Source organism: Pongo abelii, chromosome 18 (assembly GCF_028885655.2).
Source record: "Pongo abelii isolate AG06213 chromosome 18, NHGRI_mPonAbe1-v2.0_pri, whole genome shotgun sequence".
In the NCBI taxonomy this organism is placed as follows: Eukaryota; Metazoa; Chordata; class Mammalia; order Primates; family Hominidae; genus Pongo; species Pongo abelii.
This window is the reverse complement of record NC_072003.2, coordinates 73,898,968-73,919,617: the sequence shown is the minus strand read 5'-3', so window position 1 is coordinate 73,919,617 and position 20,650 is coordinate 73,898,968. Positions and strand designations below refer to the sequence as shown.

General features: G+C 43.4%; 1 protein-coding gene across 2 annotated transcripts in view; it reads left to right on the top strand.

Annotated features, from left to right (window-relative positions):
- Positions 1-19,935, top strand: part of RFWD3 (ring finger and WD repeat domain 3) — a 45,505-nt gene extending 25,570 nt beyond the window's left edge. For both annotated transcript variants that reach the window (XM_002826638.6, XM_002826637.6), the window contains 7 exons: positions 3,429-3,543; positions 4,806-5,037; positions 8,703-8,853; positions 10,443-10,619; positions 12,733-12,947; positions 14,813-15,024; positions 17,276-19,935. In XM_002826638.6, coding sequence (XP_002826684.2) covers positions 3,429-3,543; positions 4,806-5,037; positions 8,703-8,853; positions 10,443-10,619; positions 12,733-12,947; positions 14,813-15,024; positions 17,276-17,419 — 1,246 coding nt within the window. In that variant the 3' untranslated portion in view covers positions 17,420-19,935. The remainder of the gene's footprint in view (positions 1-3,428; positions 3,544-4,805; positions 5,038-8,702; positions 8,854-10,442; positions 10,620-12,732; positions 12,948-14,812; positions 15,025-17,275) is intronic.
- Positions 19,936-20,650: the final 715 nt, after the last annotated feature.

Sequence of the window (20,650 nt, the reverse complement as noted above, 5' to 3'; positions counted from 1 at the left end):
ACCCCATTTCTACTAAAAATACAAAAATTAGCAGGGCATGGTGGCACACACCTGTAGTCCCAGCTACTCGGGAGACTGAGGCAGGAGGATAGCTTGAACCCAGGAGGTAGAGGTTGCGGTGAGCCGAGATCGCACCATTGCACTCCCGCTTGGGCAACAATAGCGAAACTCTCTTCAAAAAAAAAAAAAAATTATGTGTTTGTATTTTACATTGGTAGACATTTAGGTTGTCTCCACTTGTTAATATTAGCCATGCTGCAGAGAGACAGGTCTAGCAATGGAATTGCTTTATTATAGGGCACATTTAATTTCAGCTTTACCTAAATATTGTCAAATTACTCTTCTAACTTACACTTTTCTGGTTTAAAAAAAAAAAGGAGAGATTTCTCATTTTTTCATACCTTTGTGAATTTTATTTATTTATTTTGAGACAGAGTCACACTCTGTCGCCCAGGCTGGAGTACAGTGGCGCGATCTCAGCTCACTACAACCTCCGCCTCCTGGGTTTAAGTGATTCTCCTGCCTCAGCCTTACGAGTAGCTGGGACTACAGGCACCCACCACCACGCCTGGCTAATTTTTTGTATTTTTAGTAGAGATGGGGTTTCACCATCTTGGCCAGGCTGGGCTGGTCTTGAACTCCTGACCTCGTGATCCACTCACCTTGGCCTTCCAGAGTGCTGGGATTACAGGCCTGAGTCAGTGTGCCCAGCCAAAAAAAAATTTTTTAAAGACAGGGTCTTGCTCTATCACAAAGGCCAAAGTGCAGTGGCACCATCAGACTCCTAGGCTCAAGCAGTCCTCCAACCTCAGCATCCCGAGTAGCTGGGAGTACAGGCGCGTGCCACCACACCTGACTTATAATTTACTAAATAGTATATTTTTCTGTACAAATTTTCATTGCTACTTCTATCCTTAATTAAGTTTCCGGGCGGGCGCATGGGCTCACGCCTGTAATCCCAGCACTTTGGGAGGCTGAGGTGGGCGGATCACGAGGTCAGAAGTTCGAGACCAGCCTGACCAACATGATGAAACCCTGTCTCTACTAAGAGTACAAAAATTAGCTGGGCGTGGTGGCACACACCTGTAATCCCAGCTACTCAGGAGGCTGAGTCAGAAGAATCGCTTGAACTTGGGAGGAGGCGGCAGTTGCAGTGAGCCAAGATCGCGCCACTGCACTCCAGCCTGGGCAACAGAGCAAGACTGTCTCAAAAAAAAAAAAAAAATTAAGTTTCCGTGTATGAATGGGCTACAGTAGTCCCCCCTTAGCCACAAGGAATACATTTCAAGAGCCCCCAGTGAATGCCTGAAACCATAGTATGTTTTTTCTTATACATACAAACCTAAAGGTTAATTTATAAATTAGGAACAGTAAGAGATTAACAATAATAAATAATAAAATAGAGCAATTATACCAGTATACTGTAATAAGTTATGTGAGTGTGGTCTCCATCTCTCTCTCAACATATCTCAATATTTGTAGGTTGTGGTTGATCACAGATATCAGAAACCATGGAAAATGAAACTAGATAAGGAGACACTACTGTACTCTCTTGTTCCACGGTCTTTTTGTTAATTCTTTCTCCCGTATTCCAAGCTATAATTTATTGTAGCTTTAATATATGTCCCCCCATTTTCTGCAAAAGTTCTGCAAAAGTATTTTTTGCTATTTTTGGCATTGTTCTTCATATTAATTTTTAAAAATTAATTTGTTAAGTTCCATGAAAAAAAACCTTTGGGATCTTGATTGAAATTGCATTAAAAATTATTATAGGGTAACTTGAGAAGTACCATCTTTGTGATAGTCTTTCAGTCATGAACATTATGTAATATCCTTCCATTTATTCACTGTTTTCTTGTGTCTTTCACAAGTGTATTTTGCTTCATAAAGGTCCTGCCTAGCCTTTTACTTTACAGTCACGTGCTGCATAATGACCTTTGGGTCCATGACAGATTGCATATACGATGGGGGCCCCATAAGATTATAATGGAGCTGAAAATTCTGTTGCGTAAGTGATGTTGTAATCATTGAAATGGCTTAGCGCACCGGGCGTGGTAGCTCACACCTGTAATCCCAGCACTTTGGGAGGCCGAGGCAGGTGGATCACTTGAGGCCAGGAGTTTGAGATCAGCCTAGGCAACATGGTGAAACCCTGTCTCTACTAAAAATACAAAAATTAGCTGGATGTGTTGGCAGGCGCCGGTCATCTCAGCTACTTGGGAGGCTGAGGCAAGAGAATCTCTTGAACCCGGGGGGCAGAGGTAGCAGTGAGCCTGGATCATGCCACTGCTCTCCAGCCTAGGTAATGGAGCGAGACTCGGGCTAAAAAAAAAAAAGTCTTAGCTTAATGCATTACCTATTCTATGTTTAGATACATAAATACCATTATATTACAATTGCCTATAGTATTCAGTATGGTAACATACTATACAAGTTTGTAGCCTGGGAGCAACAGTATATAGCTTAGGTGTGTAGTAGGCTATACTGTATAGGTTTCTGTAAGTACATTCTGTAATGTTTACACGACGAAATCGCCTAACAACATGTTTCTGAGAACATGCCCACATCATTAAGCTGCACGTGACTGTATTTCTAGATTGCTGTTAAAATTGTTGTGAATGAATTTTTTAAATTACATTTACTAATCAGTTATCTGACGAGGACTGCTGTTGATCTAATTTTTTTGGTCTTGAGTCCAGCAGCCTTGCTAAACTGTAATCGTTTTGTGGGTTCTCTTTAAGGGCAGCTTTATCTCTTCCAGTTTTCATCTTTTTCTTGCATATCTTACTGGAGTGGAATTCTGTCTTTGCATTTCATATTTTGAGCCTGTTTTTAGGTACATATAAATGTTTGATTGTTATTCTTGGAGAATGTGTCCTTTTATGATACATTGTTCCTTGTTATGCCTATTTATGCTTTTTCCTTAATTCTAATTGGTCTTTCCTTTGTTAGTATTTGCTTGATGTCTACTTTTGCTCTTTTTAACTTCAGATTCTTTTTTGGGTTATATTATTTGAGTATCTTATGAACAACCAACAGCTTACTGTTTTCTTTTTAATCCAGTAACCTTGGCCTTTTAACATGTCAGTTTAATCTTTTATAATTTGCCATAGCTGAACACTAGATTAGCTCTGTTCTCTCGTTTTGCCTGTGGCATTTTTAGTCCCCATTTTCTAGTAATAGTCAAATTCCTGACCATCACTCCCTGCTTACCCCGAAACCTGTTTCTGGAGAGATTTTTCTCTTTTTATATTTTATTCACTATCATAACATATTTACAGCTTTTTCTCTTTTTATATTTTATTCACTATCATAACATATTTACAGCAAAGAATGTGCATCATAGCATGAACTTAACTCTGCCACCTTGATGGGAAGTCTTCTGTAGCCTTCCTAATCCCCACTTGTTGCTGGCTTTCCCCCTCTAGTTCCCTACTGAAGGAACAGATGCTAAGGAAACAGGCCGAGTTAGAATCAGCACAGTGCCGACTCCAACTGCAGGTCCTTACTGATGAGTGCACTAGGCTTCAAAGGCGTGTTCAGGTACGTTTGTCCTTTCTAATCCAAAGAACTTTTGGAATAGGAATGGAAGAGGAAGCTAATGTTACTTATGTTCATCTCAGAAACAAATAGGATTTGCCAAGTTGTTTAGGAAATGAACATGACCAACTCCTTATTTTATTTCTGATTAGGGCATCTGTTCAAAACTTACTACACACTTTATGATGAGGTCTACTATAGTCTGAATTTTATTTTTTATTTTTTTGAGACTGAGTCTCACTCTGTCACCTAGGCTGGAGTGCAGTGATGTGATCTCGGCTCACTGCAACCTCTGCCTCCTGGGTTCAAGCAGTTCTCCTGCCTCAGCCTTAGCATCTCGAAGAGCTGGGATTACAGGAGCCCACCACCATGCCCAGCTAATTTTTGTACTTTTAGTAGAGACAGGGTTTCACCATGTTGGCCGGGCTAGTCTTGAACTCCTGACTTCAGGTGATCCGCCCGCCTTGGCTTCCCAAAGTGCTGGGATTACAGGCGTGAGCACTGCACCTGGCCTTACAATCTGAATTTTAGAAAAAATTAAATAGCCAACCAAGAATTCCAAACTTGTTTAAGTAATTTTACCTTCCTAAATCTACCAGTAAAATGAGGGCTTTACCAGGAGTTTGAAGGTTACAATGAGCTGTGATCGCACTACTGCACTTCAGCCTGGATGCCATGGATGACAGAGTGAGACCCTGTCTCCTTTTTTTAAAGGACTTTAAACAAAATCACCATTAAGGACTTTCAACCCTCATATTATGATTCTGTGCTCTCCTTATTTCACTTGCTTGTTGAAATACTGTAAAAACTCAGCATTTCTGCCCAGGCGCGGTGGCTTACGCCTGTAATCCCAGCACTTTGGGAGGCTGAGGCGGGTGGATCACCTGAGGTCAGGAGTTCAAGACCAGCCTGGCCAACGTGGTGAAACCCCATCTCTACTAAAAATATTTAAAAATAAGCCGGGTGTGGTAGTGGGCGCATGTAATCCCAGCTACTCAGGAGGCTGAGGCAGAAGTGCTTGAACCCAGGAGATGGAGGCTGCAGTGAGCCAACATGGTCCCACTGCACTCCAGCCTGGGTGACAGAGTGAGACTCCGTCTCAAAAAAAAAAAAAAAAAAAACCAAAAACCTCTGCAGTTCTCTAGGATTCATGTTAACATTTTCATATAATGGATAAGAAATCTTCCTGTATAAGATCAAGGAATTGTGTTTGAGGGGAATATCAATTAAAAAGCTTTGTATTTATAAAATCTTTTTCATTTTAGGACTTGCAAAAACTTATGTCACATCAAAATCAGAATTTACAGCAACCCAGGGGCTCCCAAGCATGGGTCCTGAGCTGTTCACCCTCCAGCCAGGGCCAGCACAAGCACAAGTACCACTTCCAAAAGACCTTCACAGTATCTCAGGCAGGAAACTGCCGGATCATGGCATACTGTGATGCTCTGAGCTGCCTGGTGATATCACAGCCTTCTCCTGAGGCCTCTTTTCTTCCAGGTAAAGAGTCTAGAACCTCAGCTTTCATGTTCTTTATTAGACTCCATATATTTATTTCCTTGCCCTTTTGGAAAATTAAGACTCAAAGCTTACCAAATCACCTTTCCCTATCAGTTCCTTGTTAATGCAAGTACCCCAGGGTGCTGCAAAGATGTCTTTACTGTCTGTTGACTTCATTCTGTAAATTTATTAACCAAGAGGGTAGAAATACTTAAAGCAGATGGTGAGGTCCTTGGAAGTGTAGGTTACTGATATAGTCCAAGAAGGACTTATATGTCCTATTCAACTTACCGATTCATTTTAGACTGGAAATGTTTGACAAAACACTGCCCTAAGGGTTAATTCAAGGTGAAACAAAATTTAATATTTACTTTCAGTAGTGTTCAAGTTAACAATTTCCAAATAAGAGAATTTAGGGAGTAAATTGATTATTTTATTAATACTAGGTTAATTTACTCTCAACATATTTTGTGCTTTTTAAGCTTAATTTTAGGTATTCTAAATGTTGAAAACCAAGTCTTTTCAAATGCTCAATTAAATCATTTCTAAGTCTTGCAGATGTTTCTTTCTGCTGTCTTCAGCATAAGATTTCTGCCAACTACAAGACCCCTTTGCTTTAGCATAGTTTATAATGTTCCTTTATCCCATCTAAGTTTTTAATAAAAAGATTTATCATCAAATAAAACCAACAAATTGGAAAAATAGCTATTTCCTAATGTTCTCCAAATTGGAAATGTGTTCTGTTCTTTTTTTCTTAACGTGTCCATTCCAGTCCGCTTGATAGTGTGCTGGTGCTGATTTGTCCTTGTTCTCCTTAATGATTAACTCGGTGTGTATTTCTGTTACCTTGTTGATTTTTGTTTTTTGTTTTTTGTTTTCTTTTTGAGATGGAGTCTCACTCTGTTGCGCAGGCTGGAGTGCAGTGGCGTGATCTCAGCTCACTGCAAGCTCTGCCTCCTGGGTTCAAGAGATTCCCCTGCCTCAGCCTCTGGAGTAGTTGAGACTACAGGTGCATGCCACCATGCCTAGTTAATTTTTTTTGTTTGTTTTTTATTTATTTTTATTTTTTTGAGATGGAGTCTCGCTCTGTCGCCCAGGCTGGAGTGCAGTGGCGCTACCTCTATCTCGGCTCACTGCAAGCTCCGCCTCTCAGGTTCACGCCATTCTCCTGCCTCAGCCTCCTGAGTAGCTGGGACTACAGGCGCCCGCCACCACACCTGGCTAATTTTTTGTATTTTTAGAAGAGACGGGGTTTCACCGTGTTAGCCAGGATGGTCTCAATCTCCTGACCTCATGATCCGCCCATCTCGGCCTCCCAAAGTGCTGGGATTACAGGCGTGAGCCACCGCGCCCAGCTATGCCTAGTTAATTTTTGTATTTGAAATGGGGTTTTAACATTTTGATCAGGCTGGTCTCCAACTCCTGACCTCAGGTGATTCATCCATCTCAGCCTCCCAAAGTAGTGGGTTTACAGGCATGAGCCACCATGCCTGGCCACCTTGTTGATTTAAAGCCTATACCTGCGTCCCCCCTCCCCCCCACCCTTTTTTTTTCCTCTCTGGCTGTCTTAATTCTGCTAGAAGAAAGTACAGTAAGCCACGTACTTGGTTCCCTGGAGAAGCTGAAGCTATCTTGAATCTAGGATTTGACTTATTTTTAAAGAATTTAACTCAACTGGGCACGGTGGCTCATGCCTGTAATCCCAGCATTTTGGGAGGCCAAGGCGGGAGGATCATTTGGACCCAGGAGTATGAGACCAGTCTGGGCAACATAGTGAGACTCCATCGCTATAAAAAAAATTTTTTTTTAACTAGCTTGGTGTGGTGGTGCACCTCTCTGGTCCCAGCTACTTGGGAGGCTGAGTTGGGAGGATCACTTGAGCCTAGGAGATCGAGGCTACTGTGAGCCATGATGGTGCCACTGCACCTTAGCATGGGTGACAGAGTGAGGCCCTGTCTCAAAAAAAAAAAAAAAAAAAAAAAAAATATATATATATATATATATATAAAGTACTTAGTAAAAAATAAATGTTATCATAGCCTAGTAAGAGAACAGAGTAACAAGAAGTTTTAAAAGTTTATTGGTTTTTGTTGGTTATTTTCCCCCCACTTCAGGAATGTGGGTACTTGAAATGTTATTTGTTTCCTTTCATTTCAGACAGATGTGACATATCTTGACTGACAAATTATTTATTTTCATTCTCTATTGTTCACTATTCCTTCTGCATCTGGAGTGTGTGGTTCTGGTGAAATATTCTCTCTCTCAACAGCTTTATCGAAGTATAATTGACAGAGAGTAAACTACATATTTAAAGTATACAATTTGATGACTTTTAACATATGTAATACACCCCTGAAACCATCACTACAATCAAGATAACTTAAATTTTTTTTTTGACAGAAGATCTAGTTCTATCTCCCAGGCTGGAATGCAGGGAGGGGTGTGATCTCAGCTCATTACAACCTCCACCTCCTGGGCTCAAATCATCCTCCCACCTTAGCCTCTCGAGTAACTGGGACTACAGGCTCGCCCCACTATGCCCAGCTAATTCTCGTATTTTTTGTAACAACAGGGTTTCACCATATTGCCCAGGCTGGTCTCGAACTCATGATCTCAAGTGAGCCACCCACCTCAGCCTACCAAAGTGCTGGGATTACAGGCGTGAGCTACCATGCTTGGCCATGAACATATGTATTACCTCAAAAGTTTCCCTGTGGCCTTTTATAATCTCACCTGCCCGTCCCTCCTCTCCCATCCCCGCAGTCACTGCTTTTGGTCATTACAGATGAGTCTGCATTTTCTAGAATTTTACATAAATGGAATCATATAATGTTACCAGTTTTTGGTCTGACTTCTTTCTCGCTGCATAATTTTTTATTGTATATATTAGTAGTTAATTCCTTTTTAACGGGTGGTATTCCATCACATGTGTATACAATAGGTTTGTTTATCCATTTACCTGGACGTTTGGAATGGGTTATACTTTTTCTTTTTTTTTTTTTCTTCTCTTCATTGTCATGAAGCAAGCATGAGTTGTACTTTTTTTTCTTTTCTTTTCTTCTTTTTTGAGACGGAGTTTTGCTCTGGTTGCCCACGCTGGAGTGTAGTGGTGCGATCTTGGCTCACTACAACCTCCGCCTCCTGGGTTCAAGCAATTCTCCTGCCTTAGCCTCCCAAATAGCTGGGATTACAGGAACTTGCCACCACGCCTGGCTAATTTTTTGTGTTTTAGTAGAGACAGGGTTTCACTGTGTTGGCCAGGCTTGTCTTGAACACCTGCCTCGGCCTCCCAAAGTGCTGGGATTACAGAGGTGAGACACCATGCCCGGCCTGGGTTGTACTTTTTAAAATAAATCATAGGCTGGGTGCGGTGGCTCATGCCTGTAATCCCAGCACTTTGGGAGGCTGAGGCGAGCAGATCACCGGGAGGCAGAGGTTGTAGTGAGCTGAGATTACGCCACTGCATTCCAGCCTGGGCAACAGAGTGAGACCTGTCTCAAAAATAAATTAATAAATTATAACACTGGAGAATTTTTGTTTGACCAGCTGGTCCCCAAGGACTTACATGCCAAGAAAGGTGGACAAAGGAGCTACTTGAAAAAGTAGTTTGCATTGCCCTAGGTTCACTTTCAGTGATCTATTTCATACTATTTTGCCTTTTTCAGGCTTTGGTGTTAAGATGTTGAGTACTGCCAACATGAAGAGCAGTCAGTACATTCCGATGCATGGCAAACAGATCCGTGGACTGGCATTTAGCAGTTACCTCAGAGGCTTGCTACTCTCTGCTTCCCTAGACAACACTATTAAACTGACCAGGTGAGTGATTTGGGGAGGAAGGTGGAGATTGGGCTCTTTGGTGTTGAGTAGCATGGAATTAGTATCGGTGTTATGATGACCTTAGCTCTGTTTTTTGTTGTTGTTGTTGTTGTTGTTGTTTTGTTTTGTTTTGTTTTGTTTTTTGAGACGGAGTCTCGCTCTGTCACCCAGGCTGGAGTGCAGTGGTGGGATCTCGGCTCACTGCAAGCTCTGCCTCCCGGGTTCAGGCCATTCTCCTGCCTCGGCCTCCCGAGTAGCTAGGACTACAGGCGCCTGCAACCACGCCCAGCTAGTTTTTTGTATTTTTTTAGTAGAGACGGGGTTTCACTGTGTTAGCCAGGATGGGCTCAATCTCCTGACCTCGTGATCCGCCTGCCTCGGCCTCCCGAAGTGCTGGGATTACAGGCGTGAGCCACCGCGCCCAGCCGACCTTAGCTGTGTTTTTTTGGTCTGAGACTGTTGTCTTCTGAGATCCATTTAAAATATATTGCTTTTTAGAAGTGGGCACGGCAGGTTACAAAACTGTATGTGTTTCCTGTTTCTTTAAAACTATATATATTACAAAATATGTCTTAAGTGTATTTTAAGGAGATGAGAATAAAACTCTAAAGTTGGTGGAGACCAGGCGTGGTGGCTCACGCCTGTAATCCTAGCACTTTGTGAGGCCAAGGCAGGCTTATCAGCTGAGGTCAGGGGTTTGAGACCAGCCTGGCCAACATGGTGAAACCCCATGTTTAAAGTTTGTGGAATGACAGGATGGAGGGAGCTTTGGTACCTGACATCAGAGTCGCCATACCAGGTTGGTACTGTTTGCTCCTGGTCCTGGTCTGTTACCTGGATAATTCTGTGTAACAGAGATGTTCACCAAGCACTCACTGCCCTTGGGTACCATGATGACTTCTTTTATACCCTTAGTCACAGCGTTTTATCTGTCACATGCTCTGTGAGTACTGTGAACCAGATGTGAGTGTGCTCCATGCCTTTATAAGTATTGTTTTAAAAATAAGGTAAAAAAATGTTACATACCAGAGTGTTGGTTGGGTTATTATTTATTTATTTTTGAGAGAGAGAGAGAGAGAGAGTCTCACTCTGTCACCCAGGCTGGAGTGCAGTGGCGTGATCTCAGCTCACTGCAACTTCCGCCTCCCGGGGTTCGAGTGATTCTCCTGCCTCAGCCTCCCGAGTAGCTGGGATTACAGGTGCATGCCACCACACCTGGCTAATTTTTGTATTTTTAGTTTCGTCTTGTTGGCCAGGCTGGTCTCAAACTCCTGACCTCAAGTGATCTGTCTGCCTCAGAATCCCAAAGTGCTGGGATTACAGGCATGAGCCACCATGCCCAGCCCTTTTAATTTATTATTTTATTTCCTTAGAACTCAAGAGGAAAACCTGTGGCCCCCAAAACAAATGTTACAGAATTTAAAGGAGTTACCTGGGCAGATCCTAGAAAAAATAGGGAATCCAGATAGTTTGGGTGTATGAGTGTGTTCTCAGTAAGGATTAATGATCATTTAAATGATAATCTTTACATCTTTGTCATGTATTTGATTTTCTTAATGCAGTTGTAAAAGTCTTTTGTAACTCCACAGCCTGGAGACAAATACCGTGGTCCAGACTTATAATGCTGGACGTCCTGTCTGGAGCTGTTGCTGGTGTCTTGATGAGGCTAACTACATCTATGCTGGACTGGCCAATGGTTCAATTCTGGTATATGACGTGCGAAACACGAGCAGTCATGTGCAGGAGTTAGTAGCTCAGAAAGCCAGGTAGGGAGCCACTCACTCTTTTCCTGGTGATAGCAGCTTTCTCTTGGCTTATTACTGTGTTTATCGTCTCTTCAGTGGGTGTTCCACAGTTGGTCAGAAATCCTCACAAATTTTTTGAAGATCCACTTGATCTCACTTCAGAATCAATAACATTCTTATTAAGAAGAGTTTGTATTCATGCTATTTCATATGACGGAGAGTTCTGGTACAAGTATAGCCAGGTTCATAGTAATCATCTAACATGGCAAAATAGAGTCAGATCTATATTCAGAACCCAGCTCCACTACTTAGAAGTTGTGTGACCTTAGTTGTATTTTCTTGGCCCACTGTGAGCTTAATCTGTAAAATCTGGTCAATGTAGACTTGCTTTAATAGCCGCATGTCACTGGGCGCGGTGGCTCACACCTGTAATCCCAGCACTTTGGGAAGACGAGGCGAACAGATCAGGAGGTCAGGAATTCGAGACCAGCCTGACCAACGTGGTAAAACCCCATCTCTACTAAAAATACAAAAAAATATTAGCCATGCGTGGTGGCACACGCCTGTAATCCCAGCTACTCAGGAGGCTGAGGCAGGAGAATCTCTTGAGCCTCAGAGGTGGAGGTTGTGGTGAGCTGAGATTGCGCCGTTGCACTCCAGTCTGGGCAACAGAGTGAGACGCTGTCTCAAAAAAAAAAAAAAATAGCCACATGTCTAGCACATAGGAAGAGATCAGTTAATGGTAACCTAATCAAAAGTGATTTAAAACTTCCCTAATCCAAAGCTAAACCAACTTGTTTGAAGATACCATATTATTATTATTTATCATTTAATCCAGTTATGAGATTGAGAAGTTTATAAAGTCAGCCCAAGTTCTGAGGACGGATGGCCACCATCACCACTCTGTCTTAGAATGTGTTGAGCTGCCCTGTAGGTATAAAGTTATCAAAAGGGGAGTAGGGTCTGTGACCTGGCCAAAATGAAAAGTATCTTAACAGATAATTTATATTTCCAATTGGATATATTAAAAAGCAAGGAGAGCCAAACATAAAGATATCACTAAAGTAATAATTCTTTACTGAAACCTAGGCCCAAATAGAGTAGACAGTAAAATATGGCAAGGTTTTTTTTTTGTTGGTGGTAGTGGTTTTTTTTTTTTTTTTTTTTTTTTAAGATGGTGTCTCACTCTGTCACCCAGGCTGGAGTGCAGTGGCACAGTCTTGGCTCACTGCATCCTCCACCTCCCGAGTAGCTGGGACTATAGGCATGTGCCACCACACCTGACTAACTTTTGTATTTTTAGTAGAGATGGGGTTTCACCATATTGGCCAGGCTGGTCTCAAACTGGTGACCTCAAGTGATTCTCCCACCTCAGCTTCCCGAAGTGCTGGGATTACAGGCGTGAGCCACAATGCCCAGCCAAACACAGCAAGTTTTAAAATAGCAAGGAAAGAATATTTGTATGTATTGTTCATTTTTATTTGTGTTTACTTTGATTACCTTTATTGTGACAGGGAAAATAAAACAGGCAAAGTAGACACTTTGGCAACTTTGGCACGAACGAGTTCATAGCAGAAATGAGTTGATAGGAACACAGTCCGAAGGATGATATTTCTGAGAGAATTCTTGGCGCATAGTCCTGGTCATATGCTTGCACAAGGAAATTTAGAAAATCTAAAACAGTCCTGTTTCTGAATTAAAATGTAGCTGCTTTTAGCTGTATTTTAATTGTGGGGTCTGTCAACTACAACTTGGGATCTTTATTTTGTTGTGTATATAAGCTTTGTTTCTTTCCTGACTTTTCTTATGTGGCTAAACCCATTTCCAGAAGCTTCACATCAGTCAAGCTTCATAGTAATCGTGATCTTGTATCCCTTAAATTTCCTAGTTCTTTTTTTCCTTTTCTTTTAGAGCATCTGGTATCTCCCCTGAAATTAGTTGCAGAATATTATATGTATGTCCTTTTGCTTCTACAGAGAGGGTTGATAATTTTTATCAGATATCAGAGGATAGTGACTAAAGGCGTTTAACCTCCTCTGTAGAGGTGGGAATGTGCTTGAGGGTTCCTGGTAGTGGGGTCTGGAGCCGTCCGAGTTTTGGAATGTGAGATACAGTTTCCTTACTTTCCTTTCAGATGCCCGCTGGTCTCCCTGTCATACATGCCCAGAGCTGCCTCAGCTGCATTTCCATATGGTGGGGTGCTGGCTGGAACTTTGGAGGATGCTTCATTCTGGGAACAGAAAATGGACTTTTCTCATTGGCCTCATGTGCTGCCCTTGGAGCCAGGGGGCTGCATAGACTTTCAGACAGAGAACAGCTCCCGGCACTGTCTTGTGACCTACAGGCCTGGTGAGTAGTGCTGGGGTCTCCCATAGTTTATTTGGGAGCACAGTGGTAGAGAAGAGGGAAGGAGGGTTTGATCCTACCCTTTGGGTGGCTGTGGTACCACTCACAGGCTAACAAGATATGTTGTAGCTCTTGCTACTACAGGGAGGATGGTGGCTCCAGGCTCCCCCACAGAGCCTGCCTCCCTGCTCCTTACATGTGAGGACTGGAGCATATTCTGCCAGGTACTCCTGGAAGTGAATTAGCCACTTAGGAGCCCCTACAACTTAGAACAGTAGTGGAACAAGGGGCCAGCTCTAGGTCGTTGAGCCACCTTGAGATCACTTTTGTATCTTCTGCCTGCCTCTTACTTCCCCTGAGAGAAAGGCCCAGATTGGGGCAGCCATGTAGTGCCCCGGCTGGCATATTGAAATGGACAACAGTGGTGCGGGCCCAGCCAGCTGAACATCTCTGCCTCTGGAATCAGAGGTGGAACCCGTAACAGCAGACTGTGCTTCATTCACAGGTTCTTTCTAGGCTAAGCGGCATGAATCTAAATTCCTGGTAAACTGTACTGATGGTCAGTGTTCTAGGTTTTTTCTTTCTAATTTGGTCTTGAGGTCTCTGTCAGGAGAGTGGCTATAAACTCTAGCCCTGTCCTGCCAAACACTAGGGAGTGCGTTGTGGGTGTTCATAGTGTGCCTTTCACAGGATACTCCTTTGTCCTGGCAGATGGCCTAATGCCTGCCTGACCCATGACCAGATGTCCCTCTCGCAGGAAACTTGTTTATACTGGCAGGTACCCTTGTGGCTCTTGTCTGACCTGCGTCCAGTTCATTTCCCTTGAGATAGTGACTCTCTAGAAGAGCCCTGACTAGGAAGCAAGTTAGGTTCAGGTGTGTTGGTCAGGTGAGATGCAAAGGAGGCAGTGCACAAAACACAGGAAATAACGGAATCAGCTTACTTGACAGATCCCACAGAGAAGAGGGCAGTATGCTTCAGGGGCCAATGGGAAGAAGGGGGAGCCATCCAGGACAGGCCTGCTCCCTTAGGGGTGGGGTAGGGGTGGAGGGGAGGGACAAGTGGGCTATATTTCAAACCTCTGCTCAGGGAAGGGATGTTTTAACTAGGCCAAAGTTGACAGGGTACAATCTGGGTTTCAAATAATTTATGCTAGCCCTAAAAACAGATGCTGAGGTAACAACTGTATTAAACAAATTTGTAACAGTCAGGCAGATGTATAGTCAGAGTTAGTCATTAAATGTTCACACTTCTGCTAGTTGTAGGTGGGTCTACTCATGTTTTTAAGTTTTGTTTGAGCTGAGAAACATCTCAGTACCACTTCAGACCCTTTGGCTCTTCGTCATCCCACAGCTCTGCGGTCTCCAAGACTGTGATTTGCTGTGACTGGTGTACAAAACCTGGGGGTCCTATTTTGTTATCTCACTTTTGTTTGCCTCCCAGCAGAATTTCAGATATGTTTCCCTTTCTGTAATAGCATGCTTTCAGTTTATAAAAATGTGCAGTCCCAGGGGCTAATGAGGTTCTCACTGGGGGAAGGGAAAAACCTTTTACTGAGAATTCTTGAGAGAGAAATCCCCTCGCAGAGGTCTGGCAGGAGACTGATTTTACTAAAACATAACTCACTCTCAGAATTGTTTTTCTCTTAAGCAAAAAGCTATTGTAGATAACTTGATTCCTAGCCTACGGTTCTAAATTTCATTGATGCTGTGATATTGTTCTTTCATTTGTTTTGTAACTGTTCTTGATGGTTTAATGCATTTATGGCTTTTCCATCCAACTAGGTTGTAAGCGTGTGAGGTTTGGGTACTTGGTTAATTTTTTGTGTAGCATCCCCATGGTGCAGCACTGATCTCTCTGTCTCATAGATAAAAATCACACTACCATACGAAGTGTGCTGATGGAAATGTCCTACCGACTGGATGACACTGGAAATCCAATCTGCTCCTGCCAGCCTGTACATACATTTTTTGGAGGACCCACTTGCAAACTATTGACCAAAAATGCTATTTTCCAAAGCCCAGAGAATGATGGCAACATCCTGGTGTGTACTGGAGATGAAGCAGCAAATTCTGCCCTGGTGAGCCTGTTATTTTTTACTTTCATATAAAAAGTAGTTTTGCTTAAAATATTGGTAAGGGAAAACGTGAATATTTTTTTACAGAAGCTCATAAAGCAAAAAAGTGTAAGTTCTGCTCTGTAATCCCGCATATCCGCATATGTGTGTATGTGAGATTGCTTGGTTTCCATGAGTCGTGCTTTCCATATTGCTTTGTAGGTCTTGACTCAACTGCTGCAACCTCTACTTCTTGGGTTCAAGTGATTCTCCTGCCTCAGCCTCCTGAGTAGCTGGGATTACAGGCACCCACCACCACGCCCGACTGATTTTTGTATTTTTAGTAGAGACACGGTTTCACCGTGTTGGCCAGGCTGGTCTCGAACTCCTGACCTCAAGTGATCTGCTGGCCTTGGCCTCCCAAAGTGCTGGGATTACAGGTGTGAGCCATTGCACCCAGCTGAGATGTTCTTGAACCTGAGTTTGATTAAGGCCTAGAGTAGCACTGTCCAGTACAGTCACACTAGTCACATGAGCACTTAAAGTGTGCTTAGTGCCAAGGAAGAAGTTAATGTTTAATTTTAATCAAGGTAAATATAAACTTGTGTGACTAGAGGCCACCATATTATATAGTGCCACTCTAGAAGCTAGCACTAACTTTCATTGACTAGAGTTGCAGGGAATAGAGGAGAACAAGTTTAATGATAGCACAGAAAGCATATACACAAGTCCAGGTTGTGGGCGTTCTATAAGACAGCTGATCCAGCTTCCACAACAAGTCAATGGCAGAAGAAAAAAGGTTGGATTATAGGCGTGAGCCATCGCACCTGGCCCATCCTTTTTTTTTTTCTTGAGACGGTCTTGCTTTGTTACCCAAGCTGAAGTGCAGAGGCGCAATCTCGGCTCACTGCCACTTCCACCTCCCAGGTTCAAGCAATTCTTGTGCCTCAGCTTCCCAAGTAGCTGGGTGCACACCAACCATACCCGGCTAATTTTTGTATTTTTAGTAGAGACAGGGTTTCCCATGTTTCCCAGGCTGGTCTCAAACTCCCGGGCTCAAGCAGTCTTCTCACCTCAGCCTCACAGACTGTTAAGATTACAAGCATGAGCCACCGTGCCTGGCCCTCTCTACGTTTTTTTTGAGACAGGGTCTTGCTCTGTCGCCCAGGCTGGAGTGCAGAGGTGCAGTCTTGGCTTACTACAACCTCCACCTCCTGGGTTCAAGTGATTCTTGTGCTTCAGCCTCCCAAGTAGCTGGAACTATGGGTGTGTGCCACCATGCCCTGCTAGCTCTACTTTTTAATACTTCAAAATATTTTTCATTTCTTTTTGTTTGTTTGTTTGTTTTTAAGCGACAGTATCTTGCTCGGTCCAGGCTGGAGTACAGTAATGCAATCATGGTTCACTGTAGCCTCAAACTCCTCAGCTTAAGCAATCCTCCTTCAGCCTCTTGAGTAGCTGGGACTGCAGGCATGCACCACCACACCTGGCTAATTTTTTCTCGTAGAGATGGGAATCTTGCTATATTGCCCCAGCTGGTCTCAATCTCCTATCCTCAAGCTATCCTCCCATCTCAGACTCCCAAAGTGTTGGAATTACAGGTGTGAGACACCATGCCTGGCCAATAATAAATTTTTAGAGGCCAGACCCGGTGGCTCCCGCCTGTAATCCCAGCACTTCGGGAGGCCAAGGTGGGTGGATCACCTGAAGTCAGGAGTTCAAGACCAGCCTGGCCAACATGGTGAAACCCCGTCTCTACCAAAAATACAAGAAAATTAGCCGGGCATGGTGGCAGGCACCTGTAGTCCCAGCTACTTGGGAGGCTGAGGCACGAGAATCGCTGGAACCCAGGAGGCAGATGTTGCAGTAAGCCAAGATCGCGCCACTGCACTCCAGCCTGGGTGACAAGAGTGAGACTCCGTCTCGAAAAAAAAGAAAAAAAAAGATGAGTTCCATGAGGGCAAAGACAGAGGGACTTTATCTTATTGACCCTTCTGTCCCTAGAAGAGGCTGGCACATTGAATGAATGGAAGCTGGGCTTTATTTTCAGATCCACTTACAGGTAGACTAATTAATGATTACAGTAGGTGAGGCTGTACCTGAACTATGTCAGGTGTGCTGACTTTGAACAACCTTGCGAAGGTTAGGGACGGCCTGCTTTGCTCTCCAGGTAGTGTTCTCTCTGCAGCCTTTCAGACTTGTTGGATGATGAAGAAAGGAAGTTCCTTCGCGTACTGACTAACTCCTGACCCTTCCCTCTGTTTGCGTTCTTTAGCTGTGGGATGCTGCCAGTGGCTCCTTGCTCCAGGACCTACAGACCGATCAGCCTGTCTTGGACATCTGCCCATTTGAGGTGAACCATAACAGCTACTTGGCTACCTTAACAGAGAAGATGGTCCACATCTATAAGTGGGAGTGACTGTGGTCTTGAAACCTTGAAGGCATGCTGCTGGTTAGATGTTGTTTGCTAGCGCCTAGCAGCCTCAAGCAAGATCCCTGTTTATTGTCTGCAGCCTAGAACATTGGGAATCATGGTTTGTTTGCATTAGTATGATTCTAGGACTCTAGGTCACTGAGACACTACAGATTGTGTATCTGTTATGTCCACTAAAAGAGTAATTGATGGGTACTTTATCTACATTATCCTTTTCTTGGGTTTAAAGCCTTCATTAACCATTATTGTATGTTGGAAATTCTTTTTTTCTTTATTTTCTATGTGACTTTCTGGACCTTAGAGAGTGTCCTCTCATCATCTAGGATGTGAGTGGGCATCAAGCATTTTCTGGGGGATATGACATCCCATCTGAGTTGTCCTGTCACTTAGGTATCCTTGAAGGGACTAACCATCGTCTTGATACTGATTTGATGCAACGTAGATGTAAAAGAGTATTATTCAGTTGAACACAAGAGGGCACTGTAGAACCCTGTGTCCGGTTTATTTCTGACCTTGAAGGCTGACAATCTTTTAGTAACTTGTCTCATCTCCACACAAGTGTGTGATAGAGCACACCGGGGTGTGCTTTGTGGCAACAACACTTGTGTTCCAGGTGTGAAGTGCTGGGACATGGGCAGGCCCAGTGATGGAAGCAGCTAGTGAACAATTCCCTTTGCTAATGCCTGGTGCATTAAGTTCATTGCTTTGCGAAAGGTAAGGAAAGAGGCCAGTTGTTTGAGCGGTGGGGAAGATTTTGTTTTTTCTAGCCAGCTTAGGATCTCAGGATTGGTTTTATCCAAGCTAGTGCTTTGAAGAACACTATCTCTTGCCAGGAAAAGATGAGTGATAGGTCAAAGCTTTTCTTGAGTCTCCCCTAGTGTCAGAGATCAGGAGAAAAGACATAAGAGAATTTACAAAAGCTATTCAGACTGCTATTGAAAACATGAGAAGAACTTGTCTCCCATTTTGAGAGTTCCGATCTAAATAAAGCCAGTCCCTCAGACTGAGGGGCTGTTCTTAAGTGTTCTTTATACATTCCAGTTATCCAATTAAAGCCTTCCCCATGTGAAGCTGATGTTTGATTCCAATTTCCTCTGACTTGCCTCCCTAACCTTTTCTCGGGCTTAGTTTGTATTTCTTTGCCTTGCCTCAGACTACTTTGCCAAACCACTTCCACAACAGAATATGCTTCAAGATGTGGGCAGGTCAGTGTCCTGTTCATGGGAGAAAATGGCTAACAATCTGATTTTCTCAAATGATTATTGAAGAGTTGTTATCGTTCTTATTATAAAACACTTCTGATCTGTCAATTCAAGAGCTGTTTCTAGGATCTTTCTCTCCGGCAAGGGGTTGTTGCACTAGATTTCCCCAGAGTTCCAAGTTCTAGTTGTGCCTTTTAATGATCCTTTAATATTTTAGAACATAATTTTTTCCTTTTTTAAATTTTTTGTAGAAATAGATGTTTCACTACGTTGTCCAGGCTGGTCTTGGACTCCTGGCCTCAAGCAATCCTCCCATCTCAGCCTCCTAAAGTGCCAAGATTATAGGCGTGAGCCACTGCACCTGGCCCCTATTTGAAGACATCTTTTGTAAAAGCTAGCTTCTAGAACCTGAGAAAAGCTCTTTTCTCGGAGGAGATATTCCTTTTGATATGTTAATGATTAAGAGTGGTTGCCCAGGCCTAGTTTCAGTGGCAGAATAGGATTGGAATTAAAAAGCAGAACTCATCTGGCTTCAGCAGATTGCCACCAAGAGGATACAGGTGGTCAGGCCCTGGCTGGCTTTGTCTTTGGGCCTGGGCAGGGTTAGGATTTGACTTGCTTTGAAGTACCTGATGCTGATTGATTCCCCTAATAGTAGGAAGCAAGAGACTTAACTATGAGGGACGTTAGGTGAATCTTAAGTCTTACCAGTCCTTGCATTAGTACATTAAATTTGGATGTTTTGGAAGCAAATTCATATGATCGTGACTGATTTCTCCAAAGAAAAAAAGCCTTGTCCAGCCTGACCAACATGGTGAAACCCCATCTCTACTAAAAATACAAAAATTAACTGGGTGCAGTGGTGAGCACGCCTGTAGTCCCAGCTACTTGGGAGGCTGAGGCAGAAGAATTGCTTGAACCCTGGGAGGCAGAGGTTGCAGTGAGTCGAGATTGCGCCACTGCACTGCAGCCTGGGTGACAGAGTAAGACTCCATCTTAAAAAAAAAAAACCCTGATGCCATTCCCAATCCCTGTTGTAGGACATCACATTTATAAATCCAGGCTTTAGTCTTCTGGGCTCCACCAGTCTCTGCCCCACCATATTCCTTTGTTACTACCTCTAAGTTTTTTTCCCCACTTGAGGATTTGGAGTTAAACGAACTCAAAATATCTTGTCATTGTATGTATTCTCGCCCCTGCTTTGAAAACAGGGCAATGGGAACTCTGTTTATACCCTATGTTTTAATGTTTCTGTCTTATGTTTTAACGTTAATATGAAAATAAAGAATTTGCTATGTATAATGGCTCCTAGTGCCTTTTGTCTCTTTGACTTCTAGAGGCAAGAACATGTCTGCCTCTTGGGAGCGGGATATAATCCCAACCTGGTAGATTTCTCAGGTTTTTTTTGTTTGTTTGTTTGTTGAGACGGAATCTTGCTCTGTAGCCCTAGCTGGAGTGCAGTGGCGCCATCTCGGCTCACTGCAAACTCCGCCTCCCAGGTTCAAGAGATTCTCCTGTCTCAGCCTCCTGAGTAGCTGAGATTACAGGTGTTAGCCATCATGCTCGGCTAATTTTTGTATTTTTAGTAGAGACGGGTTTCAGCATGTTGGTCAGGCTGGTCTCAAACTTCTGACCTCATGATCTGCCTGCCTCAGCCTCCCAAAGTGCTGGGATTACAGGCGTGAGCCACCGCACCCAGCCTTTTTTTTTTTTTTTTTTTTTTTTTTTTTTTAACTGAATCTCACTCTGTTGTCCCAGGCTGGAGTGCAGTGGTTCAATCTCAGCTCACTGCAACCTCTGCCTCCCTGGTTCAAGCAATTCCCTTGCCTCATTCCTCCCGAGTACCTGGGATTACAGGCGCCTGCAACCATGCCTGGCTTATTTCTCTATTTTTAGTAGAGACGGGGTTTTAGCATGTTGGCCAGGCTGGTCTCCAACTCCTGACCTCAAGTGATTTGTCCATCTTGACAGCCTCCCAAAGTGCTGGGATTACAGGCATGAGCCACCTCACCCA